At 34.7% G+C, this 27,357-nt stretch overlaps 1 protein-coding gene across 1 annotated transcript in view; it reads right to left on the minus strand.

Moving 5' to 3' along the window:
• Nucleotides 1–27,357, minus strand: part of CNTN5 (contactin 5) — a 238,480-nt gene that overhangs the window by 111,053 nt on the left and 100,070 nt on the right. Inside the window, exons 8-11 of the mRNA XM_069027648.1 lie at nt 18,586–18,767; nt 11,501–11,637; nt 9,857–9,986; nt 7,588–7,738 (exon numbers count right to left, since the gene is read on the minus strand). Of these exons, the coding sequence (XP_068883749.1) occupies nt 7,588–7,738; nt 9,857–9,986; nt 11,501–11,637; nt 18,586–18,767 (600 nt within the window). The remainder of the gene's footprint in view (nt 1–7,587; nt 7,739–9,856; nt 9,987–11,500; nt 11,638–18,585; nt 18,768–27,357) is intronic.

Below are 27,357 nucleotides of genomic sequence, written 5' to 3' on the forward strand. Positions count from 1 at the left end.
ATAGCTATTTTCTTTGGATATTTAACTGAGGGCACCCAGTAAAATCTTCAAACTGCTTAACAAATTGCCCCTGTAGTTGGAATAACTCTAAAGATATTTTTTTTACTATGAGGAAATAAAGGGTGTTCTTTTCTCACTGAAAAGTGGAATGGTAGTAGGCTGAGCTACTCTGCTGTCTGTGTGGCTGATTGCACAAATGAAAGAAAGCTTGTGCCAACAACGAGTTCAATTCAGGTCCAAGAGACAAACAGAAAAATATGATTCAGAATAATTTTCCATCCATTTTACATATATACTTTCTTTTGCCTTCACAGTGCATAGTTTTCAGTTCAAACAAATGATGCAAACCACACTTAGATGGAACTGAAATTCTTTTGGAACACTACCACCATGATTATGAAGAAAGCATATAATATATATCTATGCTACATGTTCATATTCAAAAGCGTAACACAACATGTACAAACCAAAGCACTTTATAAAAGTGAATACAAATTTTGCCAGCAAATTCAATCTTTTTCTTAGTGCTGCTCTGAAACACCCTTCTTTTCTCTTCTTTTCATTCTTTGATTTTTTTCCACAGTAATTAAGCTTAAAAGCTATTAAAATATGAACTTACAATGGAAACATTGACAGGTCCTTAAATATAGTAAAGTGAAGAAAAAAACTGTAATAAGAACCTGTCAAAACTGAAAATAAAGGAGTTTGAGGAACCAGAAGGCTATAAAAACATATCTATTTCTAAGTTTTTGACTGATATTTTTAGATTTAAGTGCTCTACATGTTTCCGATAATTACATAGCAAAGAGGGACAGATGAAATGTCTAGGCATACAGGACAACTACTTCTGTAGTTCAAAGATTTCAGTATTAACTTGAAGGTAGGTAAAAAGCAATAGCATCAGATTTCCCTGTGTCTCTGTCTAATATTTGTATTTGGAATTTAATGTCCCTGCAAAAGATCTCTTTCTTCCCTTTATTTTCTATGACTTCAGTTACAGCTGCTGAATATTGGGAAAACATAACTGCAAGAAAGCAAAGTAAACCACACTTATTCAAGGCAAAACTTCAGCAGCCTCAATTCACTCCCTCATGTATTGTTACATGCAGCTTGAACATTTTGTCCCCTCCAGTGGCTTTATTCTAAATTTAGTACCTATAGATGATGATTCTCACCTAATGAACACCGTTTAGTGTTCTGTTCTTCACAGGTCAAGGTATGGTTTGCAATTTTGTAGCCATGTATCTATGAAGACAAAATTTCCTCATAAATAATTCTCCACATTTTTAATGTCTGGTAGCTTCACAAATATCCATGTCTCCCTATTTTCAGTATCCACTTATTTTATTTTTAATATAAAAGGGATAACTGTCAGAGCACTTACTATTGACATCTAGAACTTTGTTGTTCCACGTACAGACTCTACAGACTTCTCTATGGCTGTGAATCAGTCACAACGACCTCAGGGGAGACACACAGTAACTGAAGAATATGGCAAGCAGAAAGTAACTTTGCAACATGGCAATACACACTGGGCAGGTTTTGTATGGGGAAGTGACATCTCCATTTTAAGAGTTTTGGTGCACAGGCAGGTTTGGCACAGATCTGAATGGAGAATTTCATGCGTCGTGGAAGAAGTGTTGATATTAATTAACTATATGGCTGTCGGAATTGTAAAAGGGAGAAAGCAGGCCCCGGCGGGGGAAGAGATATGCAGACCAGCCAATATGGTTGATAAGAGCAAAACTCAGTTTATTAGCAATCCAGAGGCACTTATATACTATCCCAGCTTGTTAACTCCTAAGTGGCTTAAAACCTATCAAAGCATATTTCTGCTTCTACATAATTAGACTACATTGGCAAGCTTCTACTAGTTATGTTATGATTAAAAGAATTCAGAGTTCACCCTCCCTTCTCCTGGTCAGTACATCTTATCTGCACAACTGCATCTCTTCAAAACTCTATTTCTGTTTCTCAGGCCTGTTTCTCACGGAGGTTTTTGCTTGCAGACCTTTGCTTTGTACAGTTCTTTTATTGATCCCATAATTCTATCAATGACCCATGCCCCTGATCCTTTAATCATTTTGCAACATATGGCCATATTTATTACAGATCAGAGCCTCCTAGCTGTTAAGGGCACTGATTAACTGATGCATACACTCTGAAGGGATGAAGTTAGCAGATGTAGTTAGATGCTTCTCAGTGGTGCCCTGAGACAGGACCAGAAACAATGGTCACAAACTGAAACACATGCTATTCCATGAAAACATCAATTCTATTTAAATATTACAAGGGTTTTTTTTAGTTTGTTTGGCTTTTTTTGGTTTGGTGTTTTGTTTTGTTTTGTTTTGTTTTGTTTTGTTTTTTACTGATGGGGTGGTTAACTGTAGTAGGAACAAATTTCCCAGATAGGCTGCAGTGTTTCCCTCCTTGGAGTTACTCAAAACCAAACTAGACATGACCTTGATCAACCTGTTCTAGCTGACACGGCTCTGATCCTGGGAGTGGACCAGGTGCTATCCAGAGCTCCATGCCACTCACTGCTGCTCTGTAATTCTTTGATATCATTCAGAAAAAAGAAAAAAAAATTACCTACTTTCAATCAATAAAATTACCGTGACTGTGTATTGCAAGAATAGGGATGTTGAAGTTTGTGTCCTGGCCAAACACAATCTAAAATTCCCTCTTCTGCCTAACGTAGCAAAAGTTTTCTTATCTTATATCCAGAGCTGCTTCAAACAGAAGTGGAACACAGAACACTAATTGCTCCATAGGAAAAGTGGCCTATTTGAAGAGGCGGGTGGAGTTTTGCTACCAGTTATTTTCCCCACAGAAATGCTTAGTGTATTTAGGTCTTCAGCAAAAGTTAATCTGGGACCTAGGTGGCTCAATATGAGCAACTACACAGTGGCCACCAGGAGACTGGCACTGCTCTGCTTTTGGTGATCTATGGTGAATCTGACCTTCAGAGACTGTTAATGTTTTTCTGCACAGCTTGTTCTGTGAGGTGAAGGAGAAAGCTGAGACCGTACCACTGCGCCATATAAAAAGTAAGAAGTCAATAAACACATAATTACATCACCAATAAATACATAGGTATGAGGTCATCACTTTATTTTGATTTTTAAAAAAAATATTAAATATTAATCTGCACATTAATTAAGGTATGAAACCAAAAATGATTTAAAAAGCATTATAATTTGAGACACTTCAAAAGGAAAAGAGCAAAAGCAAAATGAAGCAGCATAAAATTGGGACTATAAAAGTTCTGGTCCCTCAGTTGCCCATTGGTTGGTTAAGCTGTGCTTTCTTCCTCAGTTACACATTTTTTGGTTAAGCTGTGCTTTTTAAATTATTATTTTTATTTTTATTACTTGGTGGTCTTAATAAAGAAGAAAAAATGGTGTCTAAAGAGAGCATTTTCACTGCTAGAGTGTTTTCAAATTATTTTATTTTTACTATAATTAATGGATATGTAATGGAAACAATGACCTAGAGTAAAAATGTAATATAAATTTCATGAAGAGAATATTTTAGTTGTAGGAGAAAGCACAAAAACAGATGAACAAGGCCTTATAAGGCTTTTAAATACTTTTGACTCATCAGGTGTATCTGTTTAAACAACTGTAGTCACCACTACAAGGCAATCTAGACAAGAAAGTTAGGTGACTTTAGGAGAGTGAGGAAAAAGGTATTACAGCTCATGGAGTAATGGCTCACAAAAATTTATGCAGTTGTAAATCATTATAAAATATCTGATGCCTGAACACAGGAACTGAAAAAATTTTTAAAAATATTTTTCCTGAATTTAATTGAATTTGTTAGTAGAATTCATGATTTGTATTGATGCAATTCACAGCAGATTCCAGTCTATTCCAATGTGCATTATAACATTTACTACATCTACAAAACATCACTTTTGTTGCTTTCTTTTAGTTTGATCTGTAAGTTAAATAATGTTTAATTATGAACAGGCTTCTGACTGGCTTTGTGGTCTGAATGGGCTGGGTCTTGGTCTTGTTTAGAAGCTGATGCTAAAGTAGTAAGTGATGGTTTGATTACACTTTAGTAAGTATCTGATTGAAATATTTCAGAAACTTCACAAAAATATTTGTTGATCACTGAACTCTTGCCCGAGAGCCTAATTCTTCCAGTGTAGGTTCTGAAGCAAAGTTCCAACCAAACTGCTTACTAAAAATCACAGCAGGAACGTTTTTTCAGACTTTGATCCCAATATAATCCCCTTTCCTATACCAAAGCTACTTATGAACTAAAAGATTCCAAAGTTCTTTACAAATTCTTATGGATGAAAATACTTTTCAAATCAATAACCAGGGTATACATTATCATAGCCTTCCATAAGTGAGACACAATCATCTACCATCCTATGAGACAACAGAATATAGAGAAAAGTGGTTAGTAAAGATAGTTACCAATTTTAATTATTGTGAGGTGACTAATGAAATGATGCAACTTAAATATGTTTCTCTATCTACACCACTGACACTGGTGTTGTGCTCACCTGCATTCTAATTCCAAAATAGAAGTATAACAATTCCCTTCTTTTAACTACTTGGTGAAAATGCTGATGAAATTATCTTTGATTGAATGTATTAATGACTCACTGAGATAATGATATATGAAAGACACTTGAATTCCTTTCTAATGCTGATCATTAAATATCTTGTATCAGTAAGCTTCACAGACTATGCCTTGATCTTTGGAAGTTCTAGTCTTCTGCACAGAAGATCTCCAAAATCATATATTTTGTTTCGTTTCTTTTGCATCGGTTCTTAATCTTTGTCTCTGGTTAATAAAATGAATTGTAAACCCTTTGGAATCCTTATTAAATAACTATCTTTCTGTAGGAGTAATTTCATCAGATTTAATATATTTTGAGATTGTAAGACTTGGAGCCATGCTTTTTTGTCTGTAAATAACTGTGAATATCCTACTTTTTTTTTGGACCTATTTCATAGATTTGCCACTCATTTGGAACTCAATTTAAAAACCTGCTATAATACGCAGATGCTTCCAAGAGAAATCAAATTACCTGGCTGCTCAAAACGATTTCTGGGGATCAAGCCTATCATCCCTAGACTGTGAATATGAAGGTCTTGAATTGGGTAATTTGTTGAAAGGAAAAAGGGACCGAGAAATGAAGCTAATGAAGGCTTTCCACAGTTATGTTGCCAAGTGCATGGCTTTCCAGTGAAACATTTGAAGCTTTCAGACTGCATTAAATTCCAGGAGCTTGAGTCGAGGTCTGACTGCAATGAGAACTGTACCCAGGCATGAGTCCCACAGGAACCATCAGCCTTCTCTCCAGCTACCTATGGAAACATTGCCGGAGGTATTTCTGTCAACCAGCTTTTGGTTGTATAAAAGACACCTAAGGGGGCAGCACAGTTTGGAAGACATGAAATAGATAATACCAGACCCACTGGTCAAGGGAAATTTCTTCTTTGCTATAGAGGGGAAGGTGTCTTTTTTATTGATGTTGCTAAAAGGATTGAGTTCCTTTTCTGGGCTGGAAGACTTTGCAAAACTTGATACAAGCACTTTAGAAGAGAAAAAATACTGTGGCAGGAAACAAGAAAATATATTCTGCTGTCCTATCCTTCCCCTTCCTTATTACTTAACCAGAATGTGTTCGGGTTTTTTTTTTTTGTTTTTTTTTTTTTTTTTTTTTTTTTTTTTTTGTTTGTTTTGTTTGGTTTTTTTTTTTTTTTTTTTTTTTGTTTTTTTTTTTGTTTTTTTTTTGTTTTGTTTTTTTTTGTTTTTTTTGTTTTTTTTTTTCTGGGACTTTTATCAACAGACTATGAAGAAAGCCCATTTAAAAAGTATATTGATATGTTTACAGTGTCAGCTTATTCCTTCTTAAAATGTTTAACAGAGTTCCTTGCAAAAGTTGCTTTGCAGAGTGCCCAAAACATGGAAACACACATACTGTCTTTATTGATTTACACTTCTTTTCACAAATCACAGTAGGCTTCCTCACCTTCTCTTCAAACAGACTCTATTATTGTTGTTTAAAGCATACTGTATAGAGGCAGGACTGAATTTCCTTGAAACTGATATTCCTCTCACAGCTACCCCTCTATAAACAGATGCAGGATAACTACTCTGGATGACACAAAATAATCCCTGAACAGCTGACTAAAAAATGAAGTTGAATGCAACCCTCTTCTTTCAAATATCTGAAATAATTCAACCAGCTCTTCATTTTCCATGTTTCATCACTTCCCATTCCAGGGTCTGTCAAAACAAGCAAGTATCAAAAGCTTCAAATGCCAAATATGTAACTCCAGATCTATTTTCGTAAGATTTTAACTTCAGAGTTACGCTGTGTTTGGACAGACATGAAGTAATTACCAAAATTCTTTACTGGTTTTAGATTAAAATGTGATTTACAGTAGGTGATCAGAGAAACCATAGTGAGTTTTGTGGAGATGAGAGGAAAAGGTCATGTAGTGAAAAGTAACCGTGTAGGTAGAGCATAGAGACATCAGTGTCACAATATTTGATATTTTCAGCTTCTTTGTAATATCAATCTATCATATTGTCAATATGTACTGCACAACTCACTCCTGTTAGTAAAATGTTGTACATAATGCTGTTTTGTTCTCTCCTCCTCAAAAAGAAATTCAATATGGTACAAGAAGTTACCCATTTTTCCTTCTCAGAACAGAACAAATGTCATGAGGTGAAAATACAGCACACTTGAACAAAATAGGTTTTGCAGCTAATGAGAACAGATGCACTCTACTGCTTCTATCAGTATTGCAAAAATTGAACAAAAGGGGGGCTTGCTTTTATCTTTCTGATTAATACTACACAAGTCATTTTAAATGGCTCATTCACATACCACATTACCAGAAAGAGGAAAAGATTGCTCTTTGTACTTAAAGACCATGTGCAGAGTGGCAAAACTATTCCAGTGCACAGATAAGCAATCTTGTAAAGTGCAATTACTTCTGGCATTTAACCTGCAGTGCTCAAACTACTTTTACCATACAAAGCTGGACAGAACTTATTTAATCAAACATATTCTGTTAAACAGATGTGCTGCTGAGTACAGAAATTACCAGTATAATTAAATCCTACAATGGAATTTTATTTTCCTTCTCTGAATCATTTTAAAGCTGTTCCTACAGAGACTTCCATTGTGATCAAGCTGTAAATCTGACTTATTAAATAATTTCAAATGAATAAGTCCATTTGATATTTTATGTTGTCCTGAATACTTTGGACTCTATGCTTTTGATACTCTCATACACTAAATTTGTAGTACCTCTACAAAGTAATTGAAATATTTTTGAAATTAATATCAGAAAATAAAGACAAATCACCACAAAATAATAACATCTTTTCATCTCTCTGCATCTTTGAACAATGTTAAGTTTTTTCATTTCAATATTGTGGAAACAATGAAGTCACTACTGTCAAACAAATCAGCTTGACAAAGTAATTATGCTATACCCAGGCTAACCTTCAGCATGCTGTTGTCACTTGCTGCATTTTCATATCATATCATAGAATCCAACATGCAAACACAATATTTAGTTTACCGAACAGACTTCTGACCTCTTATTCTCCCTTAACACTTTGTCTCCTTTTTTCCAAGTGATAGTTGGCTTTGGAGAGGCTTGTGGCTTGCACTCAATGACAACTTCTTGGCCCTTGGTAACAATTATTGTTTTCTTCATTTGATTGAGGGGGAAAGTGGGAGGTGAAGCTGTTAAAAAGAAGTATGTTAACTCTACAGAGAACAATCAGAGCCTCCTGTTTCATTACATTCTAATAGAAGATTAGGAAAATAGGTTTGGGAATAGAATCCCCATTTTTCTCTTTGAAATTATTATGTCAAAGTTCAATATTTAGAGAATATTTGAAATCAGCTGCCAGGTTTATATGGTAGGTTTATAACTTAATCCAGCTACAGATTCATGAGAAATCGTTCACATCAGCAGATTAGAGTAAGATTGCTTTTGAAATCAAACAACTTTAGAAATTAAATAATACAAATGTTTTAGCTACACTTTTCCCATTTTTTTTTTGATCAAAAACTTTTTAGAGGTAAATAGTTTAAAATGAAATGAAGTTTTAATTCCAAAACTGTCCAAAATGCACTCTCTAGGGTCAATGCTTACAAAAAAATATTCCTGTTACAGAAGTTTTATTGCTTTCACTTCTTATATTTTTCTGAATACTGGGAATTTCAATATGAAAACTTCTTAACAGAAGATATTTAACCATGTCTTTCTCTTAGTATTTCACTTTTCAGGAAGTCCCATTGTTTAAAAACAAAAGCTAAGGTTATGCATTACAAAATGTCACTAATTACTGTAATTTTACACCAAGAAAGGACAATTGTTCTCAAGTAATCTCATTTGACTGTGCTTTTCTTGAACTACTTTTGCAAAGCCAAAGCCCCCTATCTCAGCTACACTTAAAGGGACATAATACACTTCATTGCCTCAAATATGTAGGAATTTCCTACCATTATTTTGGTTAATTCTCACACCAGAGATATTTATATGGACAATTTATTCTGTTCTTTTCCCTTTAGTAAGGCAGCAAATTAAACACAACTGCTTCTTTAATACAATATTATGGTTAAAATTTAACAGGGGTACAATCTTACAAGTGAGAAAATGAAAAGCTAATTTTACTGCAGCAATATACAGTGTCTATTTCTGATATTAAAGAACATCAAAGAAAGTGTGCAACTACCTGACATAGTAAGTATAGTTATTTTATAACAGATACAAAAAACGCAGCAAAAGAACGCTGTAGCCAATAGGGATCTCTTTGCTGACTGAATTACAAATTACCAAATAAAAGTGATGGAAAGGGAACAATCCCTGACCTTGGCTGTTAACTTTATCACTATAAAAAATATTTTTAAGATGTATCCGTGAAATTCTAAAGTTGGTTGGCTAGGAAATAGCTGATATGTACTAGACATGTTATTTGCCAAAAGATCCAAATTTTGCTGAAATATAGTATATTATGTCTCTAATTACAGCTTTCTCACTCATTTGACTGGGAGTTTACAGGAATGATTCTCAGGTGCAGGTCTAATCTCTGATATGGCCATTAAATGACTTTGGTGGACATCTGTCTTCCAGCTACATCATACACTGATAAAGATGATACGAGTCCTACAAGTCTGTCTCACTCAATCCTCTGGAAGGGTTCTTATCACTATTGACCCATTGCACATTGCTACAGTTTGCTTTAAGGAAAATTAGAGTGTTGAAAAGTTCTTCAAGTTTTTCTTCATCAACTGCCTGCTTCAGCTTTTGTATAATGACATTTTTATTGTATTTCTAGGTAACACTATGTAGTATATTTGCTTTTCTCTGGATGATATTCATCCAAATATATAATTTTTATTATTCAATCAGTTTTGGTTATTTTGTAAGTTTTTTGAAACTAAGATAATGCATAATTATCTTTGAACAATGGCCAAAGTAGAAATAATAATTTAATTTTTAAAGAGATTAAAATACATTTACCTCCTCTAAGTTTCGTCTCCTGCACATATGTTTGAGGGAGTAAAAAATATTTTTACATTTATTTGAACTGAAACAGCCTTATATAAGAAATAGTTACAAAATGTAACTGAGTCAGTAATTTATGAATGAAAATTTTTGGTTAACAGAAGGCCCTATGCTCTCTGGGAAAACAAAGGACTCACCCACACATAAATAACAAGAATAAAAAGAAACTACTTTTATCTGCTCTGCTATTTGGACTAGCAGAACCTGTTCTTTGTCACAACAGTCTAAGAAAAAAATTAATTCTCAAAAGGGGAAAAAGGAACAGCTCATTCTTTTCCAATACTCACCTAAAATCTTCAGCTCGGCACTGGCATAAATTGTACCATATTTATTTTCTGCTAAGCACTGATACATTCCAGCATCTGAGACATTCACACTGTGGATCATCAGAACACCATTAATCATCTCAATCCTGCTCTGTAATAGAATTACATAAAAAACAAATTAAAAATCATTCTATAAAAGCAAAAAGGCACTGGAAAATTGCTGTGCTATTATCTTAAGGTGAAGTGACAAAAAAAGGACCTAAAATAAAAGTGAGCAACAAATTTCCTTGGGCTTACCTTTTTCTTGTTATACAAGAAATTGCAAGAATAAAAAGTCAAAAAACATTTGACAGTAAATATTTTCAGAGCATATTCATTATATTCAAAGCTTCTTTTTTTCTGTTTGCTTGTTTATTTGCTGTTACCCTTACATGATTTTTGAAAGCAGCTCATCCTGGGAACTTTAATGAGGCAAGAAGTCATTTGTGGGTGTAGTATATCTGATGTTCTTCAAATATGTAGCAAATGTTTGGTCTCAGTCATGGTGCTATTTTGATAAAAGCAGATATGAAAGATTTCTTGCAAAAGTCAGAATGAAAGGGTCCAATTTCTTTCATCATTAGTACAAATTTCTTATTTGAAAAGCTCACTAGTAGAAAAAAATTACCACAACTGGAAGAGAAGGGCCATCAATCGCTGTTTATGGAAATGGATATTTCATGGAGCTATATTATGAATAATTTGAACTGCTATAAAACAACTCTAAGTTTCTTTATAACAGTTGTTGTAAGTTAAAATTGATAAGGCATAAATTGTTTGGGAATGCAGAGGAGACTGTGATAAAAAATTCACTTTGTTGTAAATCCCCACCCAGCTCAAAGTAGAATTTAATTTGAAATTTCAGAGCCTGAAGAAACTAATAGTTTGGAAAATCAGAGAACCAAAAAGTAGAGATATTTAAATTGCTTCATTTTCAGCACTTATAGCTCCATCTAAAAAGGCAGAAATGAATAGAGTAACCTTATTTTCAATGCCTCACAGCTTCAAAAGTAAACTGTTTTTTATGTTTGCATAGTTGGTTGATGTTCACAAATAGAAATGACATTTGCTGAAAAGAAAGATATTACATCTTTTATATTCATAAATCCACTCTGTGAATTCATTTGCAAATATAGACATTTTCTCCCAGAACCAAACAGCTTTATTTTAATCTGGAAAAATAGATTAAATAAATTTACAAAGTTTTCTTTACTCTAAATAATTTGAGACTATAAAAATGGAAAGGTATCAGGCAAAAAACCCTCATGATGTGGGATGCTGCTTTGATGATTCAGTGAGAGAAACAGAATAAAGAGAAATAAAAGACAGACCATGCCATTAACAGTCTTTTAAAAGAAAAAGAGAATTTTATTTATGCCTAATTCTAAAATATATCAGGTGACTGTAGTTAAACACTTTACATTCTAGGAGTCTTACGTGGACCATTTTAATGGTCTTCGTGATGAGTTCTGTTACGTACAGAGAATAAATTGAGTTGAAAACGTGACGGTCAACACACTTTTTATGCTAACCAGTTATTTCTGAAGTACTTTTCAGTACTTTCTTTAACTGACTTCATCTGAGTGAGAAGCATCCAACATACAGCTGACTCCTTGTCTGGTGTACCTGTGGCCAGAGAGGAGCTCCATTTTTCAGCCAGCGATATGTGGGCCTTGGCTTTCCTGTGGCCTTGCATTCCCACCGGAGCTGATCTCCGCTGTCTAATTGTGTATCATTAAGTTTCTCCATCCAGTGTGGGTAAGCTGCAAGAAAAAATTGCCATGTTAGGGTCAAAATGTATAAGCTGCTAAGTCTCTAGCTGATGTGCAAAGACCTAATCAATTAAAAAGCTTAAATTAATGGCCTTTACAAGACTCATCCTACTCTCAGAACAAAGCATATTAAAAAAAAAAAAAAAAGCCGAAATCAAAAGAGAGAGTAATAAAATTAACCAAACTCCAAAACTTTAAAGGAAATGCTGTAATGGTACCAGGTAGTGTGCAGTAACATGGCCAAGAATAAAAAACCTACCTGATTTAATAAAGTCAATTGGATTAAATTGCAGTATTATATGTTATTGGGTTCATTATTCCTGAATTTAAGATGAATGTTTGGTAGTCACAATAGAATATTTAGTAATTTACAAGACCTAAGTTTTTTAAAATTCTGGTAAGGAGGTTAATTGTCATAGACTCTGTTTCATGTAGTTTTCTCAGTCTACTAGGAAATCATTATTTATTTAGCTAGGAATGACTGGGAATTTGGTAAGGTATTTGCACATATTTCTGTTAAAGTGTCTTCAGTTTAATTCATATTTCAAGGGAGAAAATGCTTTTAACATTTTTAAGCACGGAACCCATGAGATTTCCAGCATGCATCAGGAACATAAAATACACAGTAAGTCAATCTTAAAACAGTTTTTTTAAAGGCAGACAGTTGATAGCTGTATATGTGATCACTAGTACCTAAATTTCACTACATAATCCATCAAAAAACAAGGAATATTTTTTGCAGAGAAGTAGAACTTTAATGTGGCAGTCAATCAGATAGCTATTTGTAGGATCTTATAATATGGAAAACATTATACGACTCAGTGAGAAACTGAGCATTGATATGCAGAAATAAAAATGTATGCTTAACAGCCAGCTTTTGGGTTTTCATACTGCAGTCATATCACCTCGTATAGCACAGAGGATGATAGATGAAATTAATTAAGGATACTAAGTGTTGATTTAGGGTTTTTTGTTTGTTTTTGTTGTTGCTGTTTGTTGTTTTTCCAAATCATAGTGAATAAGTCGCTAAAAGGCCATCATTGCTAAAGGGATGTAAAATTCTGCTTGGTATGAATAGAAGTCCAGATCTGTCATAACAAAGTCTCTGCTGCAAATGACAGATAATTGATAATGTACTTAACCATGAGGAATTGAGTTTAGAAATAAATCTTTGAATCTAGCTGGCATTTGACAGGTCACCAATCAAGGATGTGAGAAGATATGAAAAGGCATGACAGGTGACTAACTGCTTCTAGCTTACATCTTGTGCATGGATTATAAAGAAAGAGAACAAGGTGTCTATCATTCCTAAGCAGGGAATAGTCTGCTTCAGAGTCCCAGACCAGACATTTGTCAGAAGTTGGAAACATATTATAAGAAGAATCACTCATTTCCTTTTTGGTAGAGGAAAACAGAGAGATTGACCCAGCCCCACTGCCAAATTCAAGACAAAAACCCTCTTCTTCCTTATTCTTCTCATTACAGTCAAGGAAATGCATGAAATTCTCTACATGTGCTTTGCTGCTCTAAATATCTTCTTTCTGAAGTTATAACAAAGGGTCCCACAAAAATCTGCAGAAAGAAACAGGTTTTGGGAGTTCCTGTTTATTTGTTGTCTGTTGTCCTAAAAATATAATTCAATTGCACTGCATAGTTGCTGTTCTCTTTTTGAGTGTTTCAATATGTGGAAAGGAAGCACGCTGAGAAGCAATTGTTTCCTTCGAAAATGACAACATTAATATGATTCTGGAAGAGGAGACAGTTAAATGTGTAACAAAAAAGTCATAAAAGACAGCCAGTGGTACCATAAAATCATGCAGTTTCAAAGAGGGACTAAACTGTTCCTGTTTATATTTACGTATTTTCAGTATTTTGCTTTTCTGTAAATTCTTCTCTTTGACCCAAAGCATATATAGTCTCCCATTTCTATGTTGAATTGGAGCTCATCATGAACCAGAGTGTCCGGAAAAGACTAGCACATTTTTACACTAAAACAAAACTGCCCCAAGCCTGGCTGCAGACTTGTCCTTTTCAGAACTGCTGTTCCCTACCTTTTGTCTGTGTCTGTCTTGTTAACACACTCGTGGCACAGGTTTTCTTCTGAAACTACAAACTTGCAAATCACAGTGGTATGACTGATATGACCTTTTTCCATTAGTTGAGGTATTTCTACGCTAGATTTTCTCCTCGTAGCCTAAATGGCCTTTAGGGTCACATTTTTCAAGCTTGGACTTGCCATCAGTGAAGGCAACGACTCAGATTCCCACCCCTTTGAGAATAAAGTAGCAAAGCAATAGGTACATGTAGCTGGAATAGAGCTAAAAGCATGATTGAGAGAAATACTGTTCATCACTTTTTGACTTCTATTTCTCTCTCTATGTATTCCTTACTTTTTCATAAGGAATTCCCTCTCTGCTCATTAGCAAGGGCCACTCTCCATAAAATCATAACACTTGTTCTAAAATCCCATCAATACTTTTAAAATTGAATCATTTAACCGAATGTACAACTTATAACTCAATGTACCATTTTTGGGTCTTTTTTAAACAAATATATCTTAACATAACCCTGATATAAGTGTATGCAAAGAAGACTTCATTCCATAATCACACTTTATTTTAATTAGAAAATTTAACCATATTTCAAAAGTAACAAGTCCTTTTCTTCTTCTTATAAATGCAACATTCATCTTAGGAAAAAAACAGGTGTCTGCCTGTTTTTTAATTTGTCCAGTGAACAGTTTTGGGGTCACTGGGAGAAGGATGCATTTTAGTGTTCAGTAGTCTTTATGGGTGTTGTGCCAGAGCTTTATACAGTGCTTCTGAGACTTTAAAATCACCATCCAATCCTTGATTTATTTTATGCTGCCTTTCTGCACCTGCTTATTCAAGGATGTCAAAATGTTTTACAAATTTAAATTGGCAATAAATCTGCAATCTTACAGGCCGGTTTTTAAATCTTCTATGAAGAATGAAATTAAGGTCCAGAAAATTCCAATTATTTCTCAAATTTTTAAACAACTTTTTGTCTGAGAGAAAATAAGAACAAAATTTTATATAGACAAATGACTTGAAATGATGTCCTAAAATGTGAATTAATACGGAGTTTGCAGTGAAAAAATTTATTTTCCTGTATATGAGATTAATTGGGAAGAGTAAAGTAGGAGAAGCATATTGAGGAAGATAAGTGAGAAAGTCGAGATAGAAAATTTAAAATTAATGTGCAATTTTGGCTACAAAATCTCTTCTTTTGCCAGTTTTATGGTGTGGCCTAATCTACAATGGCAGGAGTGGACTTTTTTTCTCATGAAGTTTTTATAAGGAAGTAATGAAAATAGATTTTAAAATCAGTATGGTCAGTTACACAGCATTACAAAATATTCCTGCCCTCAGCTGCTTGTTCCACTCTTGTGTTATGGCAAACCTCCCCTCCAGCTGTGAGGAGGGCACTGCTGTAGTGCAGGATGAGGGAACTGATACAACCAAAAGAAAGACGGCCAAAAAATGTGTTTTTATAATCTCTTCACATCACCACCCCCTGCTGATCCTGGCACTAGTGAGTAGGTAACAGAAAAAATCCCAAAAATGTAAGAGTGAAAGAGGAGCAGGAATTGCACAAACCAGTGTTTACCATTGGGAAAATGCTACTAGCCAGAATTTGTGGAGAAACAAAAAGGTTAATGACAAGTATATCCACTCACATTTTAATTTTTGTGCTCTCTTCTATGAATCAATTTGAGCTTGAATAAAAATTCACAGAAACTTACAGGATGAGGAGATCACTTGGGGGAAAATCACACCTCTCAAAATAAGTTGCAATGCAGAAGAGGATGTCTGGCATTTTAAAAATGATATTTTTAATGCCTACAACTGAATTTCTGCTAAATGCTGAGACTACAATTATGTGAAGTTGTCAGCATCCAAAACAGCACTTTCTGAACAACATTCGAATTGTCAGCTGCATCAGGCAGTCATGGTGTATCTGGATTGTAGCAGCAGGTAAGAAATGAAAAATCACTAGTCTGTGATTAAATGTGACTAGACAGGCAGACTGAGTGTCCTGGGCTTTCTCCAAAATATTCTGTGGTGACCCAGATCAGATGCAACTGACAGAATGAAGAAGATTCAAACAGACAGCGAGTGAGTTCCTACAGAGATATGTAAATTGTGAGGCTGCGGTATGACACAGCTGGTCCTACAGACTGCTCTGAAATTTTACAAGAAACCCCTGGTGAAGAATGATGGCCTACACCTGAATTTCTGAGCCAAAGTAATCGTTGTCACCTGGAGGAATAAGATGTCAGTGAAAAGACTGAGCCTACAAGTAAATAATTCATGTTGACAGTTGTGATGAACAAAAGGTACAGCAGAAGAGGCCATTTCAGATAATGCCCCCAAATCCTGCAACATCACCTGTCAGTAAAGGAAGCTGAGAACTTTGTGAAGTAACACTTGGCTAAATGTTGTGCTGGTAAATACCTTCTTACACAAACCCTCTCAGCACCTCTGGAAAGAGTTGCCAAGGTTTGCAGGTCAGTGAGACACTAGTGTTTTCTTCAGGAGCATTGAAGGCTGTGGGTGGCTCCATAGGGACTATTTTATCTTGAGGCCAAGGAAAGGCACTTGTAGGGGGCTAGTAAAGTCTGTTCTTCTTGTCCTGCTATATTGGAGGTCACTGCTGGTATTGCCCATCTGAAAGCCCTCTGTAACCTTTTCAGACCTTGCTGCCTGCAAATGCATATAGGTGAAACTTAATATAGTAGTCTCACATATCTGTTAATAGAGGAATGAGACAGTATGAAGTGAACTCTCTTCCTTAAATGTTAAAGAAGTTGTTGTAATATTATTGCAAAAAACACCAATGAGCTAAAATTGTGCTCTATCCCATAAAGGCAGAGACTCTAAAAATATAGTTTAGACAATGGTGAAGAATGAAAAATTCATATTTCTATCTAAACAGAACAGGAAAAAAATAACTTTGTAAATATTTTCCATGGGGTACCGTCTTTATTTCTGCTCAAAGCAAAAGGCCAATGAGAGATGAAGAATTGTGTAGAACACTACATCATATCTGCTGTCATTTTATGCTGAAGATCTGCATGGTGCTCTTGAAGAAATCATTTCATTTTATAGCATCTTAGTTTCTCTCTTGAAGAGAACATTTTATATTCTTTTAACTCTGAAAGAGGGAAGCAGAGATAATTATAACACCTTTATAAACTGCTTCGGCATCTAGTAGTTTCACAGCTCTAGAAAACAGTTAGGAAGTGTATGAGCTGGGATATACCTTATAACTCAAATTAATTTTTTTTCATTTCTAACATTTTAAGAAAATTTGTAGAAAAAGACCAGCTGCTAAATTCCCCTGGCCCTCAGGTGCCTTGCAGGAGCTGGTATATTTTCATGGGAGTAAATGATAGTAAGAGTTTGAGAAATATCAGTGGGGTATTGGCAAAGTAGTAGGCATAGAGTCATTGCTGGGCTTTGATTGCCGTTTTCAGCAAAAGTATTAGAAAACCTTTGCTGCAAGTGCAAGATGACAAATCTGAAATTAAATGTGCAGACTGTTGTCTTAACCATCACATAATTTTTCCAGCATATAAAAAAATTCAAAGACAAAACCCTGCCCTGGGCTCTAGATGGATGAGAATGGAAAGCAAGGAAAGAAGCATGATCCAGAGATATGCTGGTAGTCACTAAAATCAACTGAGTTAAGATAAAGACATTGGAAAGTCAGATGAGACAGAAAAATTGATTATGGACCTGAAAATATTTACATATGTGGAAAATAAATGAAATATAGGATGCCAGTCTATAGTTATTTAATGAAAGTGTGTAACAAAGGCAGAGAATTCTGTATAGTTAGTAATGGGGAGAAGGCGTTAGGAGCCATGGGCTGAAATCAGGAAAAGAAAAAGAAAATTGATTAAGAGGAGAAACTCCTTCTTACACAAATCCACCAACTTGAGGATCTATCTAAACTGTAGCATTTGGAATTCAACTGGCTGTGATGTTAGAAGACAGAAAACAATTCAGTTTGAAAGATTTGTTGCATAACCTCCTGAAGCAGACCTTTCCTGCTAAGTATTTAAGGTTTAGGGTTCATGGAATGATAGAAAGTAGTGTAGCTTTAATTGATTAAAAGTAGTGGGACTCAAGCTTACATGTGATATATGTCAAACTTGGACTTGTAAGTATTCATGGTAAGTATTACACAGGCTTTTGTTTCTAGACTCTAGAATGCAGCAACAGTATAATACAGGATTCATGGGGTTTTAAAAATATTTTCATTTTTGGGGTTCCTTTTTTCTTTTCAATGTGAAGCATGACTCAGTTTTACTTTCATGGTCACTCAAAAACTTTTTTTTGAGTCTTAGACAGAAAATGTTGAACATTTTGTGAAAATCAGAACTTTTGGAAATCGTGCATGCGATTGAAAATTGAAAATTGAGAATTTTCTGCAAAAAACAAACCCTTCTTCAGCTCTCACTCCAGTAAAATGACCATGACAAAGTGTACACAAGTATGGCATAGGTAAAATGTTAATAAAAGTATGATAATAATCCTAAAACATCTCTAACATTATTTTCTGATAGATATTTCATGTTTAGGTTGCATGTCATTGTTATGTCAGGTGTAAAAGACATAGACTTTTAAAATTACAGCTATACTCTTTAATTAGAAAATGAAACAAAGCAAATCCCATATGGAATTGTATTTAAGTCAGTTCTTCGAAGGAGACAACATTATTTATGTTTCAGACTTTAATGCAATACTAAGGAATAAAAATATTTAATTTAATACTATTGTTGGTATATGGGGTATACTCAATATATCAAGGTATCTTGTTTTTACTGAACCTTAGAATGCTTCACATGTAATCAAAGCCTTAAGCATGGACAAAGCATTTCAGGATAATATTATGTGTAGTTACACTTACTGTATACTTGTAGCTGTCCTCTGAAGACATTTCTTCCACGAGAGTTTTCAGCCTTACATTCATACATTCCTGAGTCCTCTAGCTGCACATTTGGTATTTCAAGCACAGCTTGGGATTTTCTCAGGCGGGCTTTACTTGGATTATGACCATTAACTTTCCTCCAAGAGATTGTTGGAACAGGGCTGAAATATTTAGTAAAATTTATGTTAACACTCTTTGACTATTGAGAATATAGATTCTGTTATCTGGTAGTTTAAACAGTTAATAATCTAAGTAGCAATAAAATGTAATCACAATTAACGTTCGTATAATGGTTGATATACCTCACTTTCTATAGGGAATCCTTGATAAATGGATTGCTACATGGAATGTGTCTCTTTCATCCACAAGGGAGGCTGTTTTTATTGAGATCAAGTAAATCACTTGAAATCACTCTCTAGAGTTACTTTAGCACTCTATGTTTTACTCCTGAATGCTTCCACTCGATAGGTGAAAGAAAATAACAACTTCAAAACTTGGGTGGATTTAGCAAATTCTAACATACCCCAATTTTCCTGCAATAATACTGCAGTGCAGATCAGTCAGTAAAAACATCTATCTAGGTGGGAAATTTCAATACCACTCTTTCTTGGATAAATTAATATGACCAAAGGTCTGGAGAGTTTTTCTTACAATATTCTTCAAGTTGCAAAACTGGTTGTGTAAGAAGACATATTAATGGCACTGCTGTTTCTGTCTCACAGCATTACACTCTTGGCTTGTGGAAGCAGAAGGGTCATTTGCAATCATACCCAGGGAAGGAATGGATTAGATAATGTTTGCACTCATAAAATTTTCTTTTTAGCCCAAACACTCATCAGACATTGTGCACCCAATGGGTCTTATGATACAGACATACATTTTTCTAAATATGACAGACATTTAAGAGGGAAAAAAAAGAAAAATAGAGAACTGTTGATAAAAAACTTGATTGTGAGCTGAAAACCAGACTGCTTCAGGTACTCCACAAGAAGCTTGGAGGACACTATAACAGAAAATGGAACTTTTTGAAAAACATATTTTGTATTTATTTCAAGTCTAAGCTTAGATATAAACGCAAAATCTTGTGGCAGTTTAGATGAGGAAAAGTACTTCATAATAGTTAAAATTCAAATTCGAATTCATTTAGTTTAAATTCAAAAATGCTATGAATTTCAGTCATGATTTGCTGACTTTCACTTGCTGTAAGTGTATGAAGTTTCATTAAGAGTATCACCTTTCCCTCAGAATTTCAGGGTATCCAGTTTGAGACACAAAAAATAAGTATATGACAACCAAGTTCTGGTTATTCTTCAACCAGATAGAATCAGGCTGTGAGTTACTGCAGTTGTACTCAAGCTTGCAGACAAGATGCTCCAAATTCTAGTGCTTTCTAGAGATTAAGACAATTCCCAAACTTGTAGTTGATTATCAGAAGATTTGTCTAATTTTAACTCCTGAGTGTCACATATCACTGAGTTTCATTGAGCCTATTAACATCATTCCTTACAAAACCACATATAGTCCAATATGGAATTCATTTTTAATATACCAGAAAGAGAAAATCATTATTTCCCTTATCAGTTTGCTGCACTGATTAATTAACCTGATGAAATGAACTTTATTGTGAGTGTGTGTGCATTCACCTCTGAGACATGCTCCCTACAATATCTTGCTATCCTTGCAAAATGATCTTTTATCAGTGTCCCCCAGAGAAGAAATACATGTATGAAACATTTCTTTGTTTCTCCTTGCTAAACAAAACAGGTTGATCTCTTTTCTTTCCAGTACTCCCATTATGCATATATTTTTCTTTTTACAGACATTTGTGGATCATGTGATGTGTGTGGATCATAGCTCAAAAGACCTGTTTGGTTTATTTTTCCCCTCTGTCACCGTAGAAGCTGCATAGCTTTCTCATTTTTAACCTTAAATTATTTTCTTGATGATTGATTTCAAATATTGGTGTCCTGTAGGGTTGGTTTGAGGACTCTTCTGCAGCTTGTATGGTTCTAATTTACGAAGTTTGTTTCCTATTAGAAGTTATTTAACATAATTTTCAGTTAGAAGATTAAAAGAACTTCCCATTCCTATCTGATTCAAGTACTTCAATACGTTGAGTTTTAAATGTTAAGGATAAATAGGATATTTCTTTCTGAGGCACTAATAAAACTTTCTGTCTTAGCTCCACTAGTTATGCTATTCCTTTCACATCCTTAGCTACATATTTTGATTTGCTATACTTTAACAGCTATATCTATATATCAGATGTAGTACAAATAACAATCTTAGTTTCCTTCCCCCCCCTTCATCAGCTCTCGTATTTAATTTCTAATCGCACACTTCATTCTGATATTTAAATTTAGACTCTTTCTTGAATGACTTGTGGAGAATTTTGCAAGTTTTCTGTTTTGCATTCAGCTTTAAGGGTTAAGTCCTTGTATGCTTGTCTTCTTCTTATAGGCATATAATTATGTCATGATTGCTGTCTTCAAAACAGCCACCATGGGCAGATAAGGGTTTCATTGACCATTATTAATCAGAACACAGGTCCATGCAGGAACTCTTTATGTTGGTACAGTGTAATAGTACTCAGCAGCTTCTGCTTTAAGACTGAAATAGTGCAGATTTGGCACCGTAAGGGTGTCATGTTTGCTACCCATTGATGGTTAATTTGCCTTCAGCCCTGCTTCCACTAAAATCAGTGACAAAAATGCTTTTTCTCTATTGTCGTGGAGGAAAACAGGTTCTGATGAATAGAATTGGTAAAAGGAATTTTTTTGGTAGTGTGCACTTCTGAGAAAGAGTCAAGAGCTTATAAACCATAAAAATTGTTTCATTTAGCTGCTATGAGATTATTCTGAAATTCTTGTACTTGGAAAATTTCCTTTAAATTGTATTTAGCTAATTTTTTAAAAATTGCTTTTGTGTTTCCTGCAGCAAGCAAATGTGTATAACATGGCAAACACAGAGGAAATTGGTTGTCTGGGTCATTAGGAAGCATATTTTAAAACAACTCATTTCTTCATCAGTATAAGGTAGTAAGTGGAATTTTTCAAGGAGATAAAGTTTCTTTAGCTGGGCAGATTTAATGATTTCAAAGGAAAGTACTCCCATATTACAAATCAGTATTTGCAGACAACTCGTGGTTCTGTTTAATGACGCTTATTTTCCTTGCATAACTTACAAGTGATGCATGAATTTTACATCTGATATAAAAATATATCTATACTGATTTCTCCTCTGTGACTTCTGTGAGAATGAAATGAAACATGAGTGAGGATGTGAAAGAATTGTGTGTTCTAGAAAACTCATAAAATCCACCATAAAAGCTAACTAACATATGCACACTTTTCATCTTTTTAAATGATCCATTTTTAAATGACAGCTTTTTGAAAAACAGAGCAACTGCAGAAGTATTTCTAGAATTAATATGAATTTAATGTAATAGCCATAATTATTGAATCTTATCACCATTATAATCCATTTTGATTTTGGTCTCAGCAGACATTTATGGGAACAGAGTTTCCTTGGTTATTGTAACCCTGTCCACATTCAACTCCTGTAACTAAATTGATTTGAGCTTCAGTTGAGTTCAAAGACAAGATTTCTCCTCACTTTTGGATAAAAATCTTCTGAATACTACTGGTAAACCTTAGTATCACCAAGAAAAACCCTACTTGAATTCATAAATACTATCATTAAACTTGTCATTAATCTAAATTGAAATAAAAACTCTAAGTGGTCTCTGGTGAGTGTGATAGATATTACTGTGGGCTTGTACGCTTTGAATTTGAAGAAAATACGAGTTATAATTTTACCTTTGCATTTACAAGAGATTATAAGAGTCAGTTTTCAGCAGTATATTATTTGGGATTCTTCACAAGTTTCAATAAAATACAGAAATAAAAATGTTTTAAAAAATTGGAAGCAATTCTTCTTTCTTTTAATTTCATATGTGGGAGAATTTCATTACATTCCTAAAGCACATATTTATTTTGGGAAAGGGATGAGGGAGAAATAAGAGTAATGTTTGAATTTTAAAATACCTTTTCCATGGATCTGAGCTCCTAGTATTTCAAGAATGTTTTAAATAGGAATGCATAGATTACTTTTTCTATATTTGGTTGGTACATATTGATGTGATATTTTGAAACATTTTATCTTCTACTGTAATTTCAATTCCTCTCCACACCATTTTTCTTTACCATGCATCACCGTTCTGAGCTGTGCCTTCAAACCCACAGGTTCACATCATAATACGTCTTGAAAAGCTCTGCATACCTATGGAGACTTTATTTTCTTATGCCTTCCTGTTTTGCATCTGTGCTTAATATCTTCTAATTATTATAGCATAATTATGAGGATTAAAATGTTGAGGACTACAATGAAATTCTCTCTGTCAGATGCTTTCCAGGAATGCCCATCAACCATTCACATCTACCTTTAGAATGTCCAATATAAATCTGTTCAGAGTTTTATGAGACATGATAACCACTTTTCCTTTCATTTGGTTATTAAAAGATACTTAGGACTCATGAAATATAGCAGCAGTGAGTATGGTGATTTAAAAATTTAAAGAGAATAGAAGCAAATAGTGATGAGCTTGACGCCAGTGTTCAGGAACAAGTCCAGGTCTGCAAGTCACTTCAAGAGACATCTATGATTGTGCTAAAAAAGTCTGCTGCATATATGAGTGTCATCTATTAATTTTGGTGTGCTTTCCCACCACTGCTAGCTTGTTCTTTATGGCACAGAGCAAGGACAGTGCTTGCTTGGCTGTATATCCAGCTCCACATTTTCTTCACACTTTAAATTATGGCACGTTAGAGCATCTCTAGAATCTAAAATTGTGCCGTGTATAAAGATGATTCATTATCTATAATGGTTCATTATTCACACTGAATTATACTCCAGAGTTTCTCTTTACTCACTGATCAGAGCCTAAACTGCTGTCTCAATCTTGGCACTTAACTATTTGATACCTAAACTTAGATAATGTAGCTGTCCAATATCCTGAGTTAGATGATATAACTGACAATTTTGGTGATTTAATTTTTTTTCAACATTCTTAAATTTGAGTTAATCATGAACAAAGGAGTCACCTGATTAAGGTGTAATCAAATGATAACAGAAGAACCACAATAGGCAAGGTGTTGGTTTGACAACTAGTGAGCAAAGAGGAAAAGTTATTCCACAACCTTCTGTGTTTGCATTTAAAAGTTAGGTAGGGGTGTTTACTCTTGATGAAATCACAACAGCATAGGTAAAAATTTAATACAAAAGAGCTGAACATCTCCTCCTATGTATTCAGTGTTGTCCTCACTGCAAAATTTCATGTTATATTTCTGTCGTCATAGTATAGTAGATGCTATTTTTATGGTGGGATTGAGGAGGTATTAAGCTATCATGTCTGTTTAAAAAATGATGGAAATAAGGTCTGTTTTTTCCTCAACCATCCAGTAACCATTTTTTCTAGTCTCTGTATCACACCCTACCTCAGCACGTGGCTGGGGCCATTCTGAAGTGGACATTCTTCTAGAAGGTATTAAAGACATAACAGCAGGCAAATTATCACCAGCCTGTGACTTGATCAAGGCTGTTGAGAAGACAATCTGAAAAATCTTGAAAAGCAAAAGACATATATGATGTCCGCTGTGTTAGTATAGGGGATAATTTATGAAGAATCCATGATTTTAAGTTAGAGAAAAATGCTTTGGAGAAGAAAATTTGTTTGAAATGATGACACGTGTTTGGCAAGTGTTCATACAGATCCTCAGGGCCACAGTACTACAATAGAACTGTGTTTATTTGTCTTGTGTTAAAGCTATTTTATAATTGAAAATTTGTGTCATTTTTCCCTGTTCCAGACGTTGTCCAGGCAGAATTTCTGTAGCTGGCACATTAATCTAGGAATTCCTAACTCTGCTGTACAGATATGGCCAGCGTATGTGCAGAGGTCCAGGAGAGCTAGAAGACTAGTTACAATGAGTCCAGAAATCCCAAATATCATGAAATACCATCAATCATAATGCAAATGTAAGCACAAATCCAGTGTGTCTGGAGAGTGCAAGATAGCTTTTGTGCCATAGTATAATATGCATTTACTTTGTGGGAAATTCTGAAGAGAAACACAACAGTGGTAACTCTGGTGACCTACTCTCGACAAATGCTAGAATTTGTTTCCTTCTGATCCTCTCAGACTCTGACACAGAGAGAAAGCCTAAGTATATGCTTCTGGATAGTAAGTTTGGAATGCAAAAAAATGCTTCTCCATTTTTAAACCTAAAGCAAGGCTGTGCAAATTACTGAACACAGTTTCTAGTAACATTTATAAATTTTCTTTGATGGTTCTGAGAGAGAAAGGGAAGGGATTGGTAATATTGCTTCTTCAAGAATGACGTTCTACTGATGGGGACTTGCAGTTTGGTAGGATTTTTTCCCCACTTTCCTTATGTTATATGGTAAAAGCAATCAAATCTAATTTTTTAGATTTAGAGTGAGGCAGAATGAGGCCTGGGAGTGCTACTTGAGATTTACCAAAGGATCTTTATTACATTGCTATGGATGACTGCAATATTTGTTACAGTATTATAAAGTCTATTCAAGAACAAGTCCACTTAAAAGAAGACAGAAATAAATCCAGCCTGAAAACCAGGAACAAAATCCAATCTGGCTCTACCACCTTATAACATAAATACTTATTGAGCATGAAATAAAACTAACTTGACATTGATGAACTCTTAGAAATATTTATTTGATATAAACAATATGTGCTAAAAGGGAATCCTGGATCTATTTGTGTCATATAAACAAACTCAGCTTGAAGATGTCATGCTCATCTTTAAAAAGGTTCCTCTCTCTCATCACAAGTTTGTCTTGAGGGGAAAGGACATCCTTACTTATAACACTGACAGATGTTCTGCAGAGAGTGTTCATTTCCCTGTTGCAATTGTTTTTTATTGGTAAACTTTAAAAGTGGCTTCCACACCTTCCAACTTTGGCATCTGATAGGAGTAACATAAAATTTTTCCTGTAGTGAGAACTGGTGTGTAGGGACATGGAGTAACATGATATTTTGTCCTATGGAACTTAGAAACAGGTATTTCGATATCAGTTTTTGTATTGATTGTGCAGTTTCATTTTGGGCAAATAATTAAATCAGACTAATATTCTATGGCATGGTTTCTCTGTTTAAAAAAGAGAAAACAGACAATTCATGTCTCTGTGACCTGTAGATGAAAAATGCAACATCATGCTGAAACTTGGTCTTGATGGTAGAGGCAAATTACTACCTGTGAACATCTACTAATTTACTAGCATACATTGTTCTCACAGTAACTCTCCTATATGTAGGAAAAATATTGAATATTTGAATTTTATATATATATTTATACATATATATATATATGTATATACACATACCAGTGAAAATTATGCTCTATTCCCATGTCTATACCAAATAATACTCATCTGCTGCTTGCTGGCTTGACCATTCACTCATGTCAATGCCCCTGGCTTTCAGTATAGTGGAGTAACAGAGGTTAACTTTAAGCTGGTTCTGAAATACCACCAGTGCATTATCTCTGCTACTCTTTAGCATAACACCAGGGCTGAAGCAGGATGTGGATTCATGTTGATAATAAGAAGACTTAGGTTAGAAAAGAGTCTGATCCCAGAACAGAAATCCTCATGAGACCTTTTTTGACACTAGATTACTGGGAAGGGGTAGGGTTACAGGAACATCTTGTCTGGTTCTCTTGACAGTTTTTAACAGGAGATGCCTCCTGCCAGGTCTGGAGGAAGAATCTTGGAAGACCTGTTCGGAAACATTCAAGACCACTAGGTAATACTGGATTTGCCAAGATAAGCCAACAAGAGGATAGAAGTCAGAGAGACATATATGGAAGACTTGGTTCATTGTTTTAACTGGTGGTCTGAAAGTAAAAAGCTGCATTTTACAGATATGAAAAGGAGAGAGGGTTGAGGTTAGTCCTTTGAAGTTAGGAAACAATGGTGCAATGCTAGAATCTTCTATTCCCCTGTGTGGAGAGACCAGATGGATAACTGCATGTGCTAGATAGAGAAGCGTGCAACCTAGATCTCTGTGACTCATTATAAAATTATTGTTTGTGAACTTCTTGTTCCTGGCAAAAATCACATATGATTATGTGGCAGAGGAAGAAAAGAAAGGAATCAGGTACTATGAAACCTCTGACCAAAGATGCATTCCTGGGTGCCTTTAACTTTCTTTTCTGAAACTGTTCTCTTCATCATTACATTATTTACTAGAAACAGCCCTTTAAAATGTGGACTTGCAAAGTCCGTCTTTTTACACCTGCAAAACGATTTGTACTATCTAGAAACCTGCTTCACAGCCATTACTCTGTGTCATTGGCTTAATGACCCACACTAGCAAAAATAACTTCTTCAGAAACTTCATGCAATTCTCCACAGTTACAGTCAAATGTTCTTCACCAGACCACAAAGATTTTTTATTTGGCCACTCTGATCTTTGCTTAGGTATTATATTCACTTATCCAAACACATTGCTTTTATTTATCCATATTGAAAAATATTTAGTAAGTTCTCTCTACATAGATTAAAAGAATGGTTTGAGTTGGAAGGAAGCAAAGATTATTGAGTTCCAGCCCCACTGACATGGACAGAGACACCTTCCTTTAGATCAGGTTGCTCAGAGCCCCATCCAACCTGGCCTTAAACACTTCCAGGATGGTGCATCCACAACAAGTA

The sequence above is a fragment of the Aphelocoma coerulescens genome, chromosome 1 (genome assembly GCF_041296385.1).
Source record: "Aphelocoma coerulescens isolate FSJ_1873_10779 chromosome 1, UR_Acoe_1.0, whole genome shotgun sequence".
Lineage (NCBI taxonomy): Eukaryota > Metazoa > Chordata > Aves > Passeriformes > Corvidae > Aphelocoma > Aphelocoma coerulescens.